The sequence below is a fragment of the Mirounga leonina genome, unplaced genomic scaffold (assembly GCF_011800145.1).
Source record: "Mirounga leonina isolate KUSES-001 unplaced genomic scaffold, KU_Mleo_1.0 Mir_125, whole genome shotgun sequence".
NCBI classification, from domain to species: Eukaryota; Metazoa; Chordata; class Mammalia; order Carnivora; family Phocidae; genus Mirounga; species Mirounga leonina.
In genome coordinates, this window is record NW_023270305.1 from 45,677,794 (window position 1) to 45,700,648 (window position 22,855).

The window sequence follows — 22,855 nt, forward strand, 5'->3', positions numbered from 1 at the left end:
AAAGAAAGAAAGAAAGAAAGAAAGAAAGAAAGAAAGAAAGAAAGAAAAGAAAGAAGAAAGAAAAAGAAAGAGAGAAAGAGAAAGAGAAAGGAAGAAAGGCAAAAAGAGAGGCACCTGGGTGGCTCAGTCAGTTAAGCAGTCAGCTCTTGATTTCAGCTTAGGTCGTGATCCCAGGGGTCCTGGGATCGAGTCCCGTGTCAGGCTCCACACTCAGCTTGGAGTCTGCTTGACATTCTCTCTCTCCCTCTGCCCCTCCCCCCACTCACACACTCTCTCTCTCTAAAATAAATAAATAAAATCTTTAAAAAAAACAACAACAAAAAAGAAAAGCAAGAAGAAAGAAAACGGAAAAAAGAAGCCATATAAACGCAAAGATTGGAGATAAAAGGAGTAAGAAACAAGAGATGGCCAGTCAGCAACAGCGCAGCTTGGTTGCTGTGGGACAGGGACCGACACTGGGCAGGAAAGTGGATCAGCAGATGTTACAAAGACCATTTGTCTAAAGAAAAGACAGAAGAACTTAACTGGACCAAGACAAACAAAACGCTAGCACCGCTGGCCGGGACTTTCAGCGCTGACTTGATAGAAGGAGTTGATATCATATCTACAGTGTCGTCATGCCCATGCAGTGATGATATTTATGCAGCACACACCAATGCTTGCTATTATGCTAAGGGTTTTACAAAGATCATGTCCTTTAATCCTCACAATAACCGTATCGGTTAGCCCTATGATTGTGCCCATTTTACAGATGAAGAAACTGAGGATCCAAGTCCCATAGCTAGCAATTAGTGATGGTGGGATCAAATTTAGGCAGTCTGACTCCAAAGCTAGCTTTCAAACTACTGTACCACATCTACAGCTGGCTCCTTTTAAAATATTAAAAGAATTCTACTTAGCCTTAAAATCTTTATACCGTAGCACTTCCTCTTTCACTTTGAAATTCCCAAACCAACAAGGAAGCACACGAATGGTTCAGAAGCCACAGGCCAGGGTCCAGCAGTAGAGAATCACCAGCCCCATCTGGAAGTAAGGTCCGTGGGCTCACATTTGGGGGGTGGGCGGGTAGCATAAGGAGGAAGCAAGGAAGTGAAGCAGCTGTGACCTGAGTCAGTCACAGTCCTGGTGACTGACACCTCACAGCTTACGGAGAAAATGTGGTGGCACCAACATTTGAAAACACTTTTTTCCAGAAAGATGGAGGTGTGAGTGAGCGTGTGTTATCAGCGTGAGGAGCACAACATTGAGAAGGCTCCCTGAAAAGGACCTATCATGTCGAAGTCAGCAAATAAACGTTTTATGAATGAATGACGGAAGTGACCAGCCCCAATGTACTGAGGATACCATCATTTCATAAAACTCCAGGGAAAGAATATAAGCGGTCATAGAATTGCATTTGCATTTATAAACTAAAAAAACCCTCATTCTCAGCTTTAGCATTCTTTGGACACCATTGTTTAAAAAATTGTCATGCCCAGTTGCTACTAATAAGTAGGAAACCTAGCCACAGCAAATCTGAGGAATTGTGTGCTAATATATTGCCTATAATTACCCCCCCTTCCTCAAAGACTTAATTGGCTTTTCATATTCAAAGAGAAAACTCATTTGCAATGAACACATAAAGTTATATCACAGACAAAGGAAATATACATGTGTGAAGTGAATAGGTAAAAGTTGTGATCGAGCTTCAACTTAGCTCTGAGCTTCCTGGCAGCCAAGACAAAAAGAGAAACACAATAACTTGCACAACTGTGCAGAAAGGAGAAAGCGCACCAGTCCCTCCAAGGAGACAAAGTATTTCCAAGCGCTGAATTCTCAGTGAGTTTTCTCACACAGAGTTTCACATAGGTGGCAATGGCATTGTCCATTCCTTGTTCTCATTTTATGACACAAATCAGGGGCAAATTTCATGAAGTCATTACTTGCAGTAAAGATAAAAACCAAGCGTACAATGTGGAAGCATAACTCAGTGAGCCCATTCTGTGAGGATGCAAAGGTCGTGTAGTCCAAGTACAGTGTCTAGTTTGATCTGAGTTGGAAATGAGATTATCTATAGAGAAAGGAAACAGGTGTTTGCTGATCACCTAAATATGGGCTATGTGTGCGAAATATTTTTTTCCTCTCAACACATGTATTATTATCCTATTTGATAACTAAGCAATTTGTCCTGGGATTCACTAAAAATTAGCAGAAGGGTCTTAAACACATGAATTCTTTTCTCTACCACACACCTTCTTACCCGCCTACACTCCTATCAAGAAAAGCCAATGAGCAATTCGTCCCTTAGACAATTTTTACAGGCAATTCGAGTTTGTTCTCTCCAGGGAGGGCCTAGAGCACTGGTTTTGCATATTTCAGAGTAAGACAAATTTCTGTGGTTCAAAAACCATAAGTTGGTGGAGTTGACGCATATAGGCAAGTTCAGGAACGTTCATGGAGCTCACCTCAGAGGAAGTCCACAGTCTCTAATCTATAAGCCTCTCTGTTAAAGCAGCTTGAGAAAGGATTCTTTTACTCTATTTCCAGTAACTGGAAGACTTAGAGTCTCCGAGAGGGCAAGATGTCAACGCTGTAACCAAAGCATGGGTAGGAATTGGGAGAAAGGGAGCCCTGACTACGGAGGGCTCCAGGCAGATGAGAAAGAACAGGGAGCTGAGAAAGGTCAGATGTGGCTGAGGTCTGGAGTATGACTGTGTGTTTGCCTCGGGAAGCAGGGATGGCAGGATCAAGTGGGCAGGTGAGCAGGGCCAGATCCTAAGGACTTTGAGTTTAATCCCTTCACCAGGAGGAGCTATACAAAATTACAAAGCTTTTTTCTTCTCCAAAGAAACAGAAACTAAGTACAGGAAAGCCAGCCTGAGAAAGATGCCAAGGCTGGGACTCACTAAAGAAAGCACATGTCTATATCCTAAAGAAAAGAATGGCAGAGATGGGGGAGGTGGCTGGACCAGAATTCCTCTTCATAGGCACCCTCCACCCTCCCCTGGCTATTCTCAACATAGGACTTGTCTTATAATTGTCTCCTTATCTGTGCCCCACTAGCCTGTAAGCCCTGCAGGAGCAGAGAGCAAGACTATCTTTATATTTGGTTACCAGACCTATGGGTATAATTATTTTTTTGTAAAGTGATATTTGGTTTTTTAGAAAACGATCAAAGGAAAAATTTCAAGGAGAAACATGGTGACAAGTAAAGCATAAAACAAGAAATGTAAATTATTGTCTCTTTTTGTAACTTCCATATCTCAGTTCCTGTCTGGGAACTCTACAAAATTTACATACCATCCCCTGGAAGGAATCCCTCGATTGGCCTGTGCCTCCCCATGGATGTCCCCTGGTGTTGCCCCCGGTTCATCAGCCTTGCCAGTGGGCCTTAATTGCTGTGGCCACAGCCGGGGCTACACGTCAGCTCTTCACACACTCCCTTCTCTTGCATCCAGTTAGCCAACCACGCGGGCTGCTTCATGAGAGGTTATACTTTTTTCCCTTCAAGCATCTTGTGTGTGAAGGGTCATCAGCAGCAGCTTATTCTTCTCAATCATTCCCAGGATCTTTCCAAAACCCCAAAGCATGCATTCCTTACCCAAAGGACCACACTCCAGCTCTGAAGTGGACAGGCCAAGTCTCTACATGGTTCCCCACTAGATAGTCTGTGCAGATACTTTATAAATGGTGAGCCAAAGACAGCGGTAGTACCATGACTAGAAGACACTTGGCTGTGTATACCATGTGAGGACCATGGGGTATCTCACTCGGGACCCATTTTCCGAGATACACGCACCAGGCCACTGAGCTCACCTCTGTCCATCCAAGTATACTTTGGTTCCCAGTCTAACACAAAGTCCAGAATCTAAATCGACCTTGCTTGGCCTCTGCAGGGAGGACTTTGTCAATGAGTGAACAGAAAACAAGATTTTGACTCCCTGTTACTACTCGAGTTGCCCCTCACTCCGCTGCTGTTTAGAATAGCATCAGTCTCTCTTCCCCAAATGGCCAGGAGGCTCTCAGCCTGGGCAGCAAGAGATATGCAACTTGTGGAAAGAATTTAATTGATGCCTAAAGATAAGTCAATGACAACACAGGGTAGGCATTTTTACTCAAACAAAGAATAAACCAGGGCACCTGGGTGTCTCAGTCAGTTAAGCATCTGCCTTCGGCTCAGGTCATGATCCCAGGGTCCTGGGATCAAGCCCCTTGTCAAGCTCCGCCCTCAGCGGGGAGCCTGCTTCTCGCTCTCCCTCTGCCTCTCCCCCTGCTTGAGCTCTCTCTGTCTTTCTCTCAAATAAATAATAATATCATTTAATGATATTAACAAATAAATAAAATCATTTAAAAATAAAAGGAAGAAAGCAAAGTTGAATGCCAAATGGACCAGCTCACCGTGGGCTTCAGGGTCTTGGGATTCCCAACCTGGGGAACCAGCATTTTTGTGTTCATATAAAATGAGAAATATGCTCAAATGGGGAGGCCTGGTGACTTTGGGGCCATGTAGCTCTTCCAAGAAAACCTTCTATCCTGGGTCTAGAGGTGCAGAAAGTCTACAGATAATCAGCTGTGGGTCCTGGCTTGTTCCAACCTCTGCAGTCAGATGAAGGTTTTGCAGCTGGCTGCAGATCACCAAAGGGCATGTGTTGCCTGTAATATCTTATGCCAACATGCTTAACCAAGCACTTTGGAATTGTTTTAGCTTTAGGTATTTTTTTTTTTAAGATTTTATTTATTTATTCGACAGGGAGAGTGAGTGAGCAAGAGAGCACAAGTAGGGGCAGAGGAGAGGGAGAAGCAGACTCCCCTGCTAAGCACGGAGCCCTACTCAGGGCTCAATCCCAGGACCCTGGGATCATGACCTGAGCCTAAGGCAGACATTGAATTGACTGGCCCACCCAGGCGCCCCTAGTTTTAAGTATTTTTAATAACATAATACTTGTTCATCAAAGGAAGCCTGGAAAACATTCATAAAATAATAATATAATCCCTATCAAAATACCAACAGCATTTTTCACAGAACAAGAACAAAGAATCCTAAAATTTGTTCAGAACCACAAAAGTCCCTGAATAGCCAAAGCAGTCTTGAAAAAGAAAAAAAGTCAGAGGCATCATAATTCCAGACTTCAAGTTATATTACAAAGCTGTAATAATCAAAACAGTATGGTACTGGCACAAAAATAGACACACAGATCAGTGGAACAGAACAGAAATTCCAGAAATAAACCCACAATTATATGGCCAATTAATCCAATATCCAATGAGAAATGGTCTCTTCAACAGATGGCTTTAGAAAACAGGACAGCCATATGCAAAAGAATAAAATTGGACCACCTTCTTACACCATACACAAAAATAAATTTAAAATGGATTAAACACCTAAATGTGAGACCTGAAACCATAAAAATCCTAGAAGAGAACACAGGCAGTAACCTCTTTGACATCAGCCATAGCAACTTCTTTCTAGATAGGTCTCCTGAGGCAAGGGAAACAAAAGCAAAAATAAACTATTGGAATTTCGTCAAAATAAAAATCTGCACAGTGAAGGAAACAATCAGCAAAACTAAAAGGCAACCTACAGAATGGGAGAAGACATTTACAAATGACATATCTAAAAAAGGGTTAGGATCCAAAATATATAAAGAACTTATAAAACTCAACACCCAAAAAACAAATAATCCAATTTAAAAATGGGCAAAATACATGAACAGACAATTTTCTGAAGAAGACATACAGATGGCCAACAGACACATAAAAAGATGCTTAACATCCCTCATCATCAGGAAAATGCAAATCAAAACTACAATGAGATATCACCTCACACCTGTCAGAATGGCTAACATCAACAACAGAAGAAACAACAGGTGTTAGCAAGAATGTGGAAAAAGGCGAACCCTCTTGCACTGTTGGTGGGAATGCAAACTGGTAGAGCCACTCTGGAAAACAGTATGGAAATGCCTCAAAAAGTTAAAAATAGAACTACCCTATGATCCAGTAATCACATTTCTGGGTATATATATATATATGGAATATATACAATGGAATATTATTCAGCCATAAAACAGAATGAAACCTCAGCATTTGCAACAACATGGATGGAGGTAAAATGTCTAACACTAAGTGAAATAAGTCAGTCAGAGAAGAAAATATATGATGTCACTCATACGTGGAAGTCAAGAAACAAAACAAACAAGCAAAGGGAAAAAATAAGAGAGAAATAGATACAAATCAAGAAACAGACTTAACGATAGAGAACTAACTGATGGTTACCAGAGGGGAGGAGGGTTGGGGGAATGGGTGAAATAGGTGGGGGGGATTAAGGAGTACACTAATAATAATAATAATAATTAATAATAATAATGCATATATGTGTGGGTATAACTCACCCATAAATCCTTCACCCATCGTTAACTACTGTTAACAAATTGTGTACATCCTTCCAGATTTTTGAGGGTTTATGCACATGTTCATTTCTTTGTTCATTTTACTTAAATAACAAAATAAACTCTCACGTACCTAACACTATAGTTAGGCACCTTTGAAGCTTCCCAAATGCATTTCCCTTGTTTTCCCTCTAGAAGTAACCATCACCCTGAGTTTTATATTAGTCAGCTCCTTGCTCTTCCTTACAGTGCAGCTGTGAACAGATAAGAGTTTTTAACCTCAATATAATGACTCCCATTCTGCTCTTCTGTGCCTTTCCTTTTCCGCTGAAGTTTAAGTTTTTGCTATTCAATCTCATTTCACTATGTAACTATAATTTCTTTTTGGTCTTATGCTGCATTCTATTTAATGAAAATACTACAGTTTCTTTTTCCACCTGTTGCTGATGGGCATTTGGCTTGCTTCCTGTCCCCTGTTATTATGAGCAATGCTACTCTGGAACCTCCGTGTCTCTTCTGATTCCCATGCACAGGAGCTTCTCCAGAGGGACCGGCTCTGCAGTGAAATGGCTGCTTCGGAGGGTTGGTGCATCATCAATTTCACTAAGTTGTTTTTCAAAAATGGTTGTGTCTTCGGTGTACGAGACAGTTCCTTTTGGTCCATGTCCTCAAGAACACATGGTATTGTCAAACTTTCATTTTAGCCAGTTTGGTGGGTGACAACGAGTTTGTCATGCTTTTAACTTACATTTCCTGATTATTGCAATTAAGCATATTTCCATATGTTTACTGGCGGTATCATTCCCCTTCTGTAAAATTCCTATTCATGTTTATTTCCTTTTATCATTTTTATTGACTCATAGGACTGCTTTATATATGAATTCTATCTCTGTGTATCTGTGCATCTATTGATGCATCTATTTATCTAAAACTATTTTCACATCTGACTTCTTTTAACAAGAATAATAACCTTCGTTGCATAAAACCTTAGGTTTTATTAATTGGGTCTAGTTAACGACAGTCTTAAGGAACAAACGTTTTCATTCCCTCTACTGTGATTTTCTAAAGAGCCAAACTAGACAAACTATATCAGACAAATAACGATTTATCAAACAGAAAACAAAAATCAAGTAGGGAAAAGAAGCCCCACCATTGTCATTATACCCTTTACTCCTTGGGAGACTAGAATAATGAAATTTTCTTTCTCAATTGTTTCTGATTTCAACATTAAATTTCAGAGAGGAAAAGAAATGTTAAAACACGATGTCCACAGTTCCTCTCATTATGAGTCTCAGAGTCCATATGTTCTCTAAGGTCTGCTTCCCATTTGGACTTGGGGCAACTGAGAACCAAATCAGATGGACCCGAGACTGAAGGCAATATGGGTGGTCCTGAAATTTACAGGTAATCTTCCCACTAAATGCTCCCAACCCACGGGGTAGAAGGGGGCTTTCTCTGGACAGTCAATGCCCTCTGCACGCTGGGTGCCAGATGTGCCAGATTCCCCCGGACTGTGTGCAAGAGAAGATGCTGTGCCCTGGAACCTGCCCTCTGAAGCTTATGATTCAGTGAGGACGAATATGTGGAAAAGGAGATTTGACTAACAGCATGAAAGCAGTGGAAGGCTGTCGTGGTTTTTTCATTGTTGGACTAAATGGAAGATGATAAAGGATCAAAGAAATGCGTGCTCTGGGCTCCACCTAAAGTCAAATCTGTTTGCTCTCCATTCCCCTTTGCTCCAGGGTGGTCCACTAGGATCACCAGGCAGATGCAGGCTGGCCTGGTCACATTCCCCCAGGACTGTTGGGCCCATGCTGGCGGTCTCCGGGTCAGCCCTGCCAGCCAGTCGCCATGCTCCCCCCTCCCCCACCCTCAGCTCTCTGAGTTGGAAGTACAATGGGGATCCCCTCCCCCACTCTCACAGACTTTCACTTTCACTCCAGCCCAGTCTCCTCACTCACAAGATTTAGGGGAAATTGGAAACACAGCTGGCACAAAGAAATAGCTGGGATCCCCTCCTGGGTCACATAATGTGTCAGAGCCTTGCTAGTTCCCTAAGCAAATGCTGGTTCTGGTATCCACCCTAGGCTACTGCTCATCCCCCTGAAGTTATAGCTTACCAAGAGTCTCTTGAAAATTGACCCAGGCAGTGAATCATGAGGTAATACTTGGGTTCCACTCTTTGGGATGATCATCTACTCCAGTGGTTCTCAGCTAGGGCAGATGTCTCTCCCTGGACATCTGACAATGTCTGGAGACATTTTGGGCTATCATAACTGGTGGTAGTAGGAGAGTGCTACCGTCGTCTAATGGGTAGAGGCCAAGGATGCTGCTAACATCCTCTAATGCACGGGAGAGTCCCCATCACTAAGAATTATCCAGCCCCAAATATTAATAGAGAAACCCTGATCTACTCCTCACTACACAGGCTGGTCCTTGACTTCCCTGACATGACTCCCAGTTCCACACGTCTTCTTAAATAGCTGTGGGATTCTTTGCTATACGGTTAAGCCAGTTCTTACAGTCGCAGCTGGACACAGGATGCTGGAGAGGGGACCAGTGGTCCTGTGGCTGAGTCAGTGACTCTCTCTCATCAGTGTGACACTCATGAAAGATACTCTGGCAGCATCCAATCTCTTGGGGTGATAAACTTGTAAATGACATGGATAGTGAGAAGGGCTTCTTTATATTTCATGATGTAATTATTATTTTTCATTAAATAATACTAAATCCACTTATAGTCAATCATTCATTTGGTCAACAAATGTTTATTGTGTGCCCACTAGGACCAGACACTGTGCTCTATGCTAGATGAATGGTAGCTCTTCGAGTCCACTAACTTAGACCATAGCCCCTACAGCAGGACTTGTTCATCAGATGGGATGGAGGGAGGGGTGCTTGTTAAATTGCAGGCACACGAGCCCCCGTCCAGATATTCTGATTTCACAATTCAGGAAAATGCCCAGGAACCTGCATTTTTAGCAAGTACTTGAGGTGACTCTCATATAGGTTATCCACGGGACCATGATTTAATAAACATTGATAAAATCATGAAATTTACCCAACCTAACCCCAGGTCTGAGAACATGCAGACCTGAGCTCTAATGTGGTCATTTCCTATATCCCTAGGAGGGAAAAATCATTTAACCATTTAATCAATTAATCATTTAATCATTAATCTCATGTTTCCTATTTTTAAAGAGGAGAGTAAGACCTGTTCAAACACAGATGGTGAGAGGGTAGAATGAGCCCGTGTAGATAGAAGCAGGACACTTAAAAAGGAACAAAACCATAGCAGTTTTACTTCTAAAAACTAATTTTTATGACATATAATAAAATGAGCATTTGCCAAGTACACTGGTATCAGCAGTAATTGGGAGAAAAAACTCCTGCTTATGTAAGAGGTATGCAGACTACCTATTCTCGGAACCAACCTCAGAATGCAGTGATTCCTAGCTTGATTAGGGACCACAAATCCTCCCTGGACACCAAGATTAATGGCTTCTCTGATTACTCGATTTTTTTCTTCAAATCTCTTCTCAGACCTACATCATTAACTCTTCATTGTGTGGCTTTGCTTATTTTAGGAATTATTTTAGGAACACATTAACCCCCAGTAGAAGACCACATCTAAACCTTGTTCCAAGCAAAACTTTTCCAAGCCATGAGAAACACCCCCCCGCTTATCTAATGTCAAGGAAGTTAGCTCACTGTGCAGGTGTGAGTGTAAAACACAGGGAAATCACTTTCAGCCCAACTGCTCTCCCCCAAATTACTGTGATCGATTAATAATAGAAGAAACCCATATAAAGAAACTTATGATGACAGTTATATAGCAGATTAAAATCAATGTGTCACTACTATCATTAATAAGAAGAGCTTTGGATTCAAGGCCAGAATATCTCAGAAAACATTGTCATCCCTTAATTAACTTATAATGCATTTCTCTTGAACAACTTCACTAAGAATTCCCTCCCATTCTGTCCTTTTAACTAAAAGTGTCTCTATTATACCTTCAACTGTCTCTACGTTCCTGCCTGGTCCTCATTGTTTACTTTTTGCTCCTTCTGCCTCACAGACCCCTTGAGTTTCTTCACAGATCAAGCACTTCAAAAAGACTCTACTCTGTGCTCCTATGAAAAACCTCTCAAATTATGGACAAGTGTCCAAACAGGAGGGAAATTATCCTTTCATGAAAAAGAGAGAAAAACTCTCAGATTTGTGTGTGATCTGTAGCTTTAGCCCATCCGAAGTACCCCATCGTGGCCTCACACTAGCGAGCTCCATTCCAACACCACCTCCAAACAGAAAAGAATCCCCTCTCAGGGTCTGGGAACTTTGAGCCAACATATCAACTTGAATGCAAATTTTCCCCAAACTCAGATTTGCTGAGAGATCCATTTTTAAGTAGCCAAAGCTCCCTGCAGACCAACATGCAAATGGTGGGTGCTCAAGTATAAGAAGCCCAAGGGCAACAAAAAGACATTGACCATACCTATTTTCCCAGTCTCCACTTTCAGGTTGAAATCCCAGTTTCTCGGCAACTTCAGGGACATTTTGCTCCCGCTTTGGGTGAGTAGCTGCTGAAGCGACAGGTCTGCCTCGATTCCCGCCCTTCTCGCTTTTTCGCTCTTTCCCTCTAGGTTTTGTGTGTGTGTTCCCCTTTATGATTTCTTCACAAGCAATCTTGGGTTTGAGGTTGATGTGCCAGCATGTGTCCTCCTTTCTTTCAGAAGAAAGGTCCATCCATCTGTATGTCACTGGGGGATGGCACCCAAATCCCCCCAAGGCCTCCAACTGTCCCACGGGGGCTGCTACTTCCTGAAGTATGCACCTTGCTTTTTCCTGCTTTCAGTTTTACCAGAAATATCCAAGTTGATAACTTCACTCTGCGTCATGAGAAGCAGAGCTCCTGTTTGAAAGAATCTCAGGCCTCACTGAGGCGAGGTCGTGATAAACAACTGCGTCTCGGCTTTTTTTTTTTTTTTTTTTTTTTTTAACTGTCTGCTTCCTTGCATTTGAGGAAGTGGGTGGTTGTTCAGTATAGATGATGCATTATGAGCACTCTTTCTTGAGAAAACCGTTTCTGGAAATGCTCATATAAGTAGAATAATTGCTCTCATGATATAAGGCTATAGCTTTGATCAAAAGAAAAAGAAATACAAAATTCCAAGAGTCCCACCATATACCTCTAAGCCTTCCTCCCAACTGAATGGATCAAGCATCCAAAAATGGTCAGTAAGACAACCTGCATCACTCCCCCTCCCCAAAGTTTTCTTCTTTTAAATTCTCTCTGCTATTAGGACCAAATAGTAAGTTCTCCACCAGCTCGGGATAAAGCCTCGTGTGGGGAGGGCTCTGATGCTCTTAGCTACTAAGTTAGCTTTAGCTGGGTAGACCCACTCACATGATATAATGGTTCTTTGGCATTGTGTACAGGGTACGGGATTAGGAATCAGACTGACATGGGTTCAAAATGCAGATCTTCCTCTTCCTTAGCTCTGCAGCTTTTCACAAACAACTGAATCTCTCTGGGCCTTGATGTCCTCAAGCAGTAAAATGAGGTCGATAATAACCATGACCGCAGGGACTTATGAAGACATCTAGTGCAGAGCTTGGCACACGGTGGCTGTACCACAAATGTTAATTCAACCTTTATTTCATTTAGTTCAGCTCTGGGTCAGCCTAATCTAATGATTAAGTATTTGAGTCCAGAGCCAGATGTCCTGTGTTCAAATCCTGGTTCCATCACTTTCTTGCTGTGTGACTTTGGACAAGTTTCTTGGCCACTCTGTGTTTCCATTTCCTCATCTGTAAATGAGGCAAATAATAGGCCCTACTTCATATGGCTGTTGTGAGGCTTTATTAGATAGTAGGTAAAAGTGCTCACAAGAGGCACTGCTCACCAGCATGTGAGCTACACGTCCTTGGTCCATTCATTCTTCAACCCTTCTGGATGACTCTGTCATACTTTCTTCTTCGCCTCATATATGCTCATTCTCTGTTGATGACCTGACTTCCTGTTTTATTGAGAAAAGTTGGTACAACTGGAAGAGAATGTCTGCAAGCTCCCACCGCTGTATCTGACTAAGTCCTACATGTAAGGCCACACACTCAAACTTCTCCTAGTTACAGTGGATGAACCACATCACTCCTCCATCTTTTTTTCAATCATTTTTTAAAGATTTTAATTAATTAATTAATTAATTAATTAATTAATTAGAGAGCATGAGCAGGGAGAGAGGCAGGGGGAGAGAGAGAGAATCCCAAGCAGCCTCCACGCTGAGTGCAGAGCCTGTCATAGGGCTTGATCTCAAGACCCTGGGATCATGACCTCAGCCAAAACCAAGAGTCAGACAAACTGAGCCACCCAAGTGCCCCTATCACTCCTCCATCTGAATCAATTCCTTCTCTCTCTTAGATTGTTCCCGTTAGCATTCAAGCTTGTTTAAAAAAAAATCTCTAAATTCCACTTCCTCCTCCTGCTACAGTCCCATTTCATTTCTTCATTTTGGAGTAGCACTTTGTTAAGAATTGTCTACACTTGCAAATGCTTGTGCTATTATTCTCTCCTGAAACTGTTCTGTTGATGTTTCTGCCCTCAGGATTTGATGGAATATATTCTTCTCAAGGACGTCGACAGCATCCCCGTCACTAAATCACTTTCAATTCTGCATGTCAGCTCAGTGCCCTACCAGCAGCTTTGGACACACCGATCACTCTGTCCAACTCTGAGCTCTCTCTCCGCTTGGCTCCCAGGATCCGTCACTGGCCTGCTCATCTGCCTGCCTTTTCCAGCCACTCCATCTCTGTTTCCTTGCTGGTGCCTTCTCATCTCTCTGACTGCTACAAATTGGAGGACTTCTTTTCCATCCATACCCACACTTTGGTGAGCTCGTTTACCTCAAGGCTTTAAATGCCATGCATCTGCTGATCGTGCCAGTGGAGACCTTTAGCCCAGACCACCCCCAAGCCCCCAATCATACACATCTCTGCTTAGATGTCTCACAACCATCTGAAAGTAATCATGTCCAAAACCTCTGTTCGGGGGACCAAGCTGAAGGAGCAATGATGACCTGAGGCATATTCTCACTGCGAATGAAAGGAGCGTAAGAGGGAAGAACCACATACGCATACTTCATGTCTCTGCTTGCATCATGTCTGCTCACATTGCAGTGGCCAACACACATCACGTGGCCAAGTCCAAAGGCAGGGAGGCAAGAAGTACACACAGTCCTGAGGTGGTGGGGGAGGGGAGAAGGGAGTGGTTATTTGCTGATCAAGACTCCAATCCATCACACGAACCCAGTTCACTTAGCTACCTTCCAACTTCCCCAGGGGTGCTGGGTTCCTTTGAAGCCGACACATCCTACCAGAGACTTTGGAACCCCAACTCTGCATTACTACCAAACACCAACGCTCTTTTTTCTATCTTGGCTTGGAGGGGAGGGGCAGTGGATAACCGTCCTGAGCCCCAGCCCAGCAGCATCTCCACAGGGAATTGACACCATCCAGAGTTCCAGTCCTGGGAGCTTTAACTCTGGAACTCTGAAACTATCTTGAAGGTAGCACTTAGAAACATACAGAGAACTTCCTTTGCTCTTTAGGGTAGGTTCCTGTAAGTCTTGGAAAAACTCATGACCGATGGGGAAGTTGGGTGTGACTTGGAAAGACAATCAGATGAAAAGCACCCCTGGAAAGGCCCAACCCAGCAGGCTTCCCTCTGAGGAGCCCACTCTGGGTCAGCCAGCTGCTGGGCAGGGTTAGAGAGCAGCTGTCTGTGGCGGGGCTTCTCCCCTTCTTCCTGACCTTCAGGGAATGAAGAACTGGATGTCCTGTCTGGCCCCAAAGTTTAAATCAGCATCTGCAGTAGCAAAAACAAAAGCAAAACCCCGCTCATCTATTTGCTTACTGAATATTAACCATTTCTTGAGTAAGGACTTCATTTTTGCTAGACTTTGGAGGAACATCCATGAACAAGCAGACTTTGTTTCTGCTTTCATGTTTCTGCTCTCAACGGTTCATTGAGAAGAAGAGTTAAATACAGCATGAGAAAGGTTATGTTGGGCGAAGTGTAGGAAGCTTTGGGAGTTTACATCTGAGGTGCCTAATAGGGATCTGGGGAGTGAAGGAAGGCTTCCTGGGGAAAATGTCGTTTACATTAAGGCTTGATGAATGACTTAGGGAGGCAAGGGGGTTGGGAAAGCCTTCCAGACAAAACAAAGGGCATGCAAGAGGCACAGAGGTAGGAAAGAACTCATCAGGTTGCTCCGGGAAAGGATGAAAGTGGTAGGAGGGAGGAGAGATGGAGAGATGGCTGGATTGGGGATGGACCCCTGGTAAGCCTCCTAAAGAGTTTTGACTTTACCCTGGAGGAAAGAGAAACCATGTATACATTATTATTGGGGTTGGGATGAGGGGCTGTGGCACATGGCCAGGTGAGAGCCAGGGAGAGAGAAAGAGGTCAGCAGCAGTGTGCAGGCAAAGAAGGGAAAACGAGGCAAGAACCATTCTGGTGGTGGGATTGACTGCCCAGGGGAATTTCTGTGGGAAGAAAACAGATGTGCCTGGTCCTGGCTCCAGTCCCTGCAGGTGGATGGAGCTCCCACCACAAAGTCAGAGAGTGCACCAAAAGAGTGAGGGTCGTTGACGAGGTTGCTAAGGACTAGCAACTAGCGGGGAGTCAGTTGCCAGAGGGAGAAGCCGATGGGCTCAGTTTGGGGCATGTTGCATTCAGAGACCTGTAGGACCCAGGAGCACAGCTGCCCTGAGCCTAGAGCTCAGCAAACCCATTCATTCATTCGTTCACTCTTCCACTCCATAAACATTTATCCAGGACTGGGCTGGATTCTGAGTAAACAAGGATGATTAAGATCCTGGCCTAATCCCCAAATGACTCAATGAAAGAGAGAAGTATAAACATAATGGCAGTGCTGTTCGAGGTATAAAAAGAGTGCACAAACAGGGTAGGGTGACAGCAGGAAACGGTGGGCTCAGCTTGGGTGGCCAGGGACGGCTTCCCAGGAGAGGGGACTCAGGGGAGAGCAGCCAGGCGCGGAGCAAGGCAGGCAAGCAGGCGGAGGACGCCTGGGCAGATGAAACAGCAGATGGCTGCTAAAACACAGACTCATTCTCAAGTCCCGGGGTTGGTGCACCAGGGTAAGGCCAGAGGGGGAGCCAGGCGGAGGGGCCAGGCCTGCTGGGCCCACGCCTGATGCGCGGGCTGAGGGATTGGACTCCGCTCTGAGGCGATGGTCTTTGGAGAGCTTTTTTAAACATCCCTTTTATTGTAATTTTTACCATTACAGTAGTCCCTGCATGATCTTCAGAGAAGATTTCAATGAGCATAAAGAACACAAAAATTGGGACGCCTGGGTGGCTCAGTCAGTTAAGCGTCTGCCTTCAGCTCAGGTCATGATCCCAGGGTCTTGGAATCGAGCCCCATATTGGGCTCCCTGCTCAGCGGAGAGTCTGCTTCTCCCTCTGCCTGCTGCTCCCCCTGCTTGTGCTCACTCTCTCTCTCTGACAAATAAATAAATAAAATATTTTTTAAAAAAGAACTAAAAAATCACTGTTAACCATTTAATGTGTCAGGAGAATTTTCGCATTTCGATCTCCATCACTCTTTTTCTATTTGTGTGTATATATAATGTGTGTATATGTATTTTAATTTTAAAAATTAGTGTGTATGCTGTTTTATAAGCTGTTATCTTCCCTTGACAAAAACGAAACAAAGCAAAACGCGTAGTTACCTTATTAAGCGTTTTCCCAAAACATCATTCATGGCCTCATAGTCTGTAATTACGTAGTGAGAGCATAATTTATTCAACAAATTTCGGTATCACTGAGCGTATGAGATGTATACAAGTTTTCCTAATATTCTTGTAGCTAAATGTCTGGGGAAATTCATTCCCTCCCCAAAACCCCTCCACCCCTAGGTGGGTTCTTCAAGGTGGAAATGCTGGGAAAGCGGATGAGAAAATGTTAAGACTTGATATGTCTAAACTGTCCTCCAGAAGGTTCTACTTGAATCCCTCAGGGGCGAGTTCCCTCCTGGCCTCACTAAGTGCTGGCATTTTTATTTCAAAAGCAAAGCAAACCAAACCACTGCCAACTATTGAAGCAAAATAGTGCAATGCAAGTTATTTTTGGATGTGCTTATGGGCCATTTGTAGGGATCAGATACATCTAGGTGTCTGTGTGTCTGAATGATTTTGCAAGGAACCAGCAGGTGGGGGGCGGGGGAGTCTTCAATCTTCATTTGTGACTTTCAGGCTCCTGGCTCCAGTATCTCCTTCGGAACTTCTGGTTATCTGCATGCTAGCCCTCCACTTTGTTGCCTCCTTGTCTTTCATTTTGTCACCTGGATTACTAATCCTCTGCATTTTGAGACAATTTGTACTTCATCTCACTGGTTTTGTTTTTTTAATAACTTTATTGAAATATGATTTACATAACATACGGTTCACACATCTGTAGTGTACAATTCAGTGATTTTTAGTATATTCACAGGCTTGTGCAACCATGACCACAATCCATTTTAGAACATCTTTATCGCTCTCCCCCCGCCAAGAAACCCCATACCCATGAGCAGCCCCTTCCCATTCGCCGCAACTCAGCCCCTGGGCAAACACTGATCTATTTTCTGTTTCTATATATTTGCCTATTCTAGACATTTCATATAAATGGAATCCTATAATATGTGACACTTAGTCTTCTTTCACTTAGCATAATGTTTTCAAGGTTCATCCATGTTGTAGCAGGTGTCAGAACTTTATTTCTTTTGATGGCCAAATAATATTCCATCATACAGATGTAGCACACTATGTCTCTTCACTAGTTGATGGACACTTGGACTGTTTCCACTTTTTGGCTATTATGAATAATGCTGTTATAAACATTCGTGTACAAGTTTTTATGTGAACATATGCTTTTATTTCTCTTGGATATGTACCTAGAAGTGGAATTGCCGGCTCATAGGGTGACTCACTTTCAAACTTTTTGAGAAACTGCCAGAACATTTTCCAAAGTGGTTGCACCATTTTACACTCCCATCAGCAATGTAGGAGGGTTCCATTTCTTCCACATCCTCCCCAACTCTTGTTATCATCTGTCCTTCTGATTTTAGCCATTCTAGTGGGTATTAATAATCTAGTGGGTATTAAGTGGCATCTCATTGTGGGTTGCCTTTCTCTGATGGCTAATTATGTTGGGCATCTTTCTGTGTGCTTATTGGCTGGTTTGGTTTTCCAAAACCTAAATTCTGCTTCTTGAAATATCCAAAGATGTAGCCACGGGGAATCTGCATTTGTGTAAGACTGTATTCAGCTAAAACTTAAGTCCTTCCTTAGGGAAAGCTGATATACACTGTGCTAAATATCATCCCAAATCTCCAGCTGTCCTTTTCCTATGTGCTTCCACTCCCGCTGAAGTGCCACGTTCCCCTACCCCCTGCCTGGCTCTAAGGAATTTTTAAGCGATGCTCTGCAAAAAAAAAAGCAGTCACACCTTCCCGGCAGTGATTAGATTTGCTGGAGGGATGCCCTTGCCCTCAAATCCCTCCTTCTCTTTCCCCGTTGCCCATTTCAGGTGGTGGTTGTTACCGTCATCCTCATCATCACTATCGTCATGGCTGTTGTTTTCTGCAAGGATTCGTAACAGTGCCTGGAGGGGCCTCACGGATCAGCATCAGAGAAACAGATGGCAGAGAAAGCGAGTTCAGTTTTCTGGATTCTCCACAGTTGGAGCATCTGAGTAGCCTCCAGGAGAGTCACAACGCTTGAGTGCCCACTTTCGTCAGGAGGTCTCTGTTCATGAGACAAAGCCAGGGAGCTTTCTCTGGGCTGGGTTCCTTGTGCGGCCTGACCATTCCCTGTTTCCGTAAGTTTCTCCTTACCAAGAACAAAGAGGAACTTTGTTGCTACCCAAACATGTTGCTGATGCTGTTTTTAACAGAACTAATTGTATATTGGGAGAGGGACATGAGCAAAGATGAATCTTGAGCCTCTTGGAGCTTAAACAGAGGGACTTTCCATTTTACTATTTAACCAAAAAAACTCTTGGCATATAAAGAGGTGGCAGAGGATTGGCCTCCATCACACCTGTCTCCCATAGTCCTTGAAGAGTTGCTTGGTGAAATTTTAAGGCCTTGATCATGGTGGCAGTTCCGTGAATCGAATGTCTTTGTTTTTCAGTGGTGAGTGTGCAGTGGGGGAAGAGGGGAAAGCAATGGGAAGGGCCTGCTCTGATCAGGCAGCTGAGTGCATTGTCCATAGAGAATTTTATTTTATTTTATTTTATTTCTATAATTCTATTTTTTTAAATTTTATTATGTTAGTCACCATACAATACATCCACGATTCATTGTTTTCGTATAACACCCAGTACTCCATGCAGTACGTGCCCTCCTTAATACCCATCACCGGGCTAACCCATCCCCCCTCCTCCCCTCCCCTCTAAAAGTATAACAAAACTAAAAGCCACCTACTTAAAAGTTCATCACCATGCATAGTAATTCTAAATAATGTCTGTGCTAAATACTCCTTCCCTTTGTTGGACCACTTCCAACCCCTACCCCCGTGGTAGGTCCCCACAGCCCCTGCTGATGATAATCCCACCTCCTCCACGGGGGATTCTCTCCTTGCTGTGGAATCTGCCAGTGTTGTGTATTTTGATTGATTACACCACCCACCTGCAAAATCCACACCATCCCACTCCTTCCCACCCCAGCTTCTCAAGGATTTGAACTCCTATCCAAGCCCCTACCCCACTTTCCCCAGTGGTGGTCTAAGAAACCCCCTCTTCCTTCCACGAGCCTTGAATCTGAATTAGATGGCTTGGTCAGAAAGCCTGCAGGACGCTATGCTAAAAAGAAATGCACTTGTGATGAGCACTGGGTCTTGTATGGAAGTGTTGAATCACTAAATTGTACATCTGAAACTAACATGACACCATATGGTAACTAACTGGAATGTAAATAAAAACTTCTAAAAATAAATGAAAATAAAAATAAATGCCTTAAAAGACTGCATCTTAATGAGCTAATCCTGACAATTTGAGTAGAGCACCCATTTTTTTTTAATTAATAGATTTTATTTTTTAGGCATCTTTAGGTCTACAGAAAAATTGAATGAAAAGCAAGTCCCCATATGCCACCTCTCCTCTCAACCCACCACACACTCTGCATTCCCACTCTTATCAACATCCTGCATTAGTGTGGTACATTTGTTACAATGATGAGCCAATGTGAGTATATTATTCTTAACTAAAGTTCAGAGTTTACATTAAGACTCACTCGTGGTGTTGCACATTCTATGGGTTTGACAAATCTGTAATGACACGTGTCCATCATCATGGTACTGTACAGAGTTTAACTGCCCTAAAAGTCCCCTGTGTAGAGCACCCACTTTTTTGACACCCCTCCCCCTGTCTGTTCACACAGGGTTTTTTTTATTAGAATTAATTGCATGATTTTAAATAGGAGATTCACATGGGAATGCGGGTTTCTGGCTTCCTGAAACGCTCAGTGATGCAGTACCTGCATGCCCACGAGACCACGGTCAGCGGGAGCTCAGCCGAGGCTGACCCTCCTCACACAGGTCCAGCTGGCCCAAACCCTTCCATTCTCCAGAGGCAGGGATGGGTGTCCTTGGTAGGCACATGTGCACTGTTGTTTTCCTTGGAACAGACTGAAGAAGAAAAAATGTAATCCGTGGTACCCATCCATGTCTCATTCAAAAGCGGGGAGGAAAAAAAGTAGTCTGAGGTCATAAAAGTTGGGAGACAACATGTTTCTTTGCAGATGTGGGCCAGCCAGTTTCGCTTGCTTCTACCCCGCACTTGGCTCCCGCGCTGGAGTGGGGCCCCACACGGAGGGCACACTCGCCTAGCAACTCACTTCTAGCAGCTACTCCCGTGCGCAGGGCTCATGGTTACAACTTGTGCTCGTGGCTGATTCCCCAGCATGTGTGTCCTGGAACGTGGCATTTGCCAACACCAAAAAGAAAGATGTTTTTCATATGGATTGGATAGTCTATATCTCTAAGAAAACTGAATTTAGAAGGCACAAGTTCAAGATTTGATTCCCTTTCCCTTGACTGTATGAGGGAAATCCAAACAAAGACAAAAACAAAAAACTCTGGTAGAGGAAGAGACTTCTGTGCTCTGAACACTCTGTTGGAGTTCAGGGGACCAGTTAGAGGTGTCTTGGCTCAGAGCCTTGTCCCTCTGGGGCCTAGTGACATGGCCTTGTTACTGATCTCATCTCCGCCAAGGTCCCTGGTGTTGGTTCTGATGTCTGGTCACAGTTTGATAGTCTATTAAACTTTACTCTTTTCCCATCATAGCCAAAGAAAGAAAGAAAGAAAGAAATCTTTCTAGTTCTGAAGGCCAAGGCTGCCATTGTCACTGCCAACACTCTAACTAGAGGAACACTGTTCCCTGGGTCATGGCGTAAGAGAGAGGAATGTCTATCTAAACGGGAAATTTATAACCACGGGATTATAAACAGAACCTGAGTTTTTTGAACCAGACCACACAAAGCAAATCCAGGGGAAATGTTCCCCCCACATAACACCTCCTTTGGGCCAGTTACGGGTTGCATATTAGGTTGAACCACATGAAGTTGCTGATATTTGACCACTTTTGACCAGCAAACACAACAGTTTCATAGGGTTCATTGTAAGAGGCCCACTCTGTTTCCTGCCACGTATTCACTCAACAAATAGCAAATGAATTGTTCACCTATTATGTATCAGACACTGTCCTAGATGCAGAGAATGTAGCCAAAAGCAAGAGAGACAAAAATGTCTGATTTGGTGAAGCCTATGTGAGAAGAGACAGACATGCACACAATAACTAAATAAATGAAATAAGTATAACAAGCTAGTTGGTGGTGAGTGCTGTGGAGAAAAGTAAATATGTCATGGGAAGTGAGAGAAGAAGTAGGTTTCAGGAGGGGTACTTGCAGTTTGAAATAGCCGGTGAGGAAAGCCTTCATTAGGTAGGTGACATTTGAGTAAAGATCTAAGGAGAGTGAGGATTGAGCCAGGTAAATATCTGTGGAAGAACCTTCCAGCACAAGGAAGAGTGAGCGCAAGAGCCTCGTCACCAGAGGTGGAAGCAAGCCTAATACGACCAAGAGACAGCTTGGTGGCTGCCCAGTGTCATTCTCCTTTTTTATGGGGCTAATATGAGAGAGGTTTTACCCAGGAGAAACCAACATAATAGGCTCAGATGTCAAGCAGTCTAAATTACAGGCCAGAGGTTTAGGGAACTTGGAAGGAATGTCAGCAACCTAACACCTGGCAAATTGGAGGCCCCGATATGGTGGGAAGTTGAGGCCAGGAGGGTCTCAACCTTCCCCACTGGAAGAAGGAAGCCATCCCCCCCAGCTGTGCAGAGAGCTCCTCAGGTCACTCATTGGACAGTCCTGCCCAGCTCACCGTCCTGCTCTTTGACCCCAGCAGCTCATCTATCAGGGGCAGAGCTCTGTTGTATCTGGATTAGGAGGGAGATTATTGACCCCACCCCACCCACTTGCCGGTGTTGGAAGTATCCTTGCCCAACCACCTGGGGTCTTTCACCTCTGCCAAAGTGAGCCAGATTATTCATCTCTTTGGAGCAATAAGCTCTGTGGGGATCGGGAGTCTCCATCCTGCCACCGCAGATGACTCCAGGGACCAGAGAGTGTGTTAGTAAAATCACCCAAAGCATATTGATATGTCCATCCCAAACTATAGGAGGTGGTGTGTCTGTGTCCTTCCCCTCCCCCACGCTCAGGCATGTTTAAAAGTGCCCTGCAGATTTGGACACCACCCTCCAGGATGGGAGGTCAGAGCAACCTGCCGGATGACCTGGGCCAAGAAGGCTAGGTGAGCAAGGGGGTGGAAACACAGCTTCTCCCACCTGCCATTACTCAGATCTCCATGATCACGGGTCCAGGAGTCTCCCTATGGCAGAAGAGTCTAGGCCTTCTGACTGCCCCCTCAGCAAGTCCCTGCATCTGCATTTCCAAAGCACTCAGCTCACAACAGATCCCCAAAATAGATTGAGATGGTCAAGATGCCAACATTCAGGTCCCTTTTTTTCCCTCCAAGCCCTTGGAACCTAGGGGGTGGTGCTTGCTCCCTAATCCCTAGAGGGAACCCCAGTACAAGAAGGGAGCCCTTGTTGCCCATCTTCCTTTTTGACCATGTTCTGGACGGTCATACTCTTTATAACAACGGCTCTAGGTTTGCATCTACCCCTTTGTACTCTCTCCCAATGATTACAAACCGCCGCAAGCAGGTTCCCAATAAATGTAGCTCATTCCTATAATTTTCCAAAGGCCCCTCCAGGATTTGGGATAACCCACTGGCTTTCTGTTTTGAGCTGGTCCTGGAGTAGGGACAGGCCTGAGCAAGCTGCCAAAGAGGCCCAGTGTGGTCGGACTACTGGATCACCTGTCACCCTGAATGACCAAAGCCCCCTTCCTCATCTTGGCTCCGTTG

At 44.0% G+C, this 22,855-nt stretch overlaps 1 protein-coding gene across 1 annotated transcript in view; it reads right to left on the reverse strand.

Moving 5' to 3' along the window:
- ARHGAP25 (Rho GTPase activating protein 25) overlaps positions 1 to 11,270 on the reverse strand; it is an 85,783-nt gene extending 74,513 nt beyond the window's left edge. Inside the window, exon 1 of the mRNA XM_035001393.1 lies at positions 10,861 to 11,270. Within this exon, the coding sequence (XP_034857284.1) occupies positions 10,861 to 10,921 (61 nt within the window). The 5' untranslated portion in view covers positions 10,922 to 11,270. The remainder of the gene's footprint in view (positions 1 to 10,860) is intronic.
- Between the last annotated feature and the right edge of the window lie 11,585 nt (positions 11,271 to 22,855).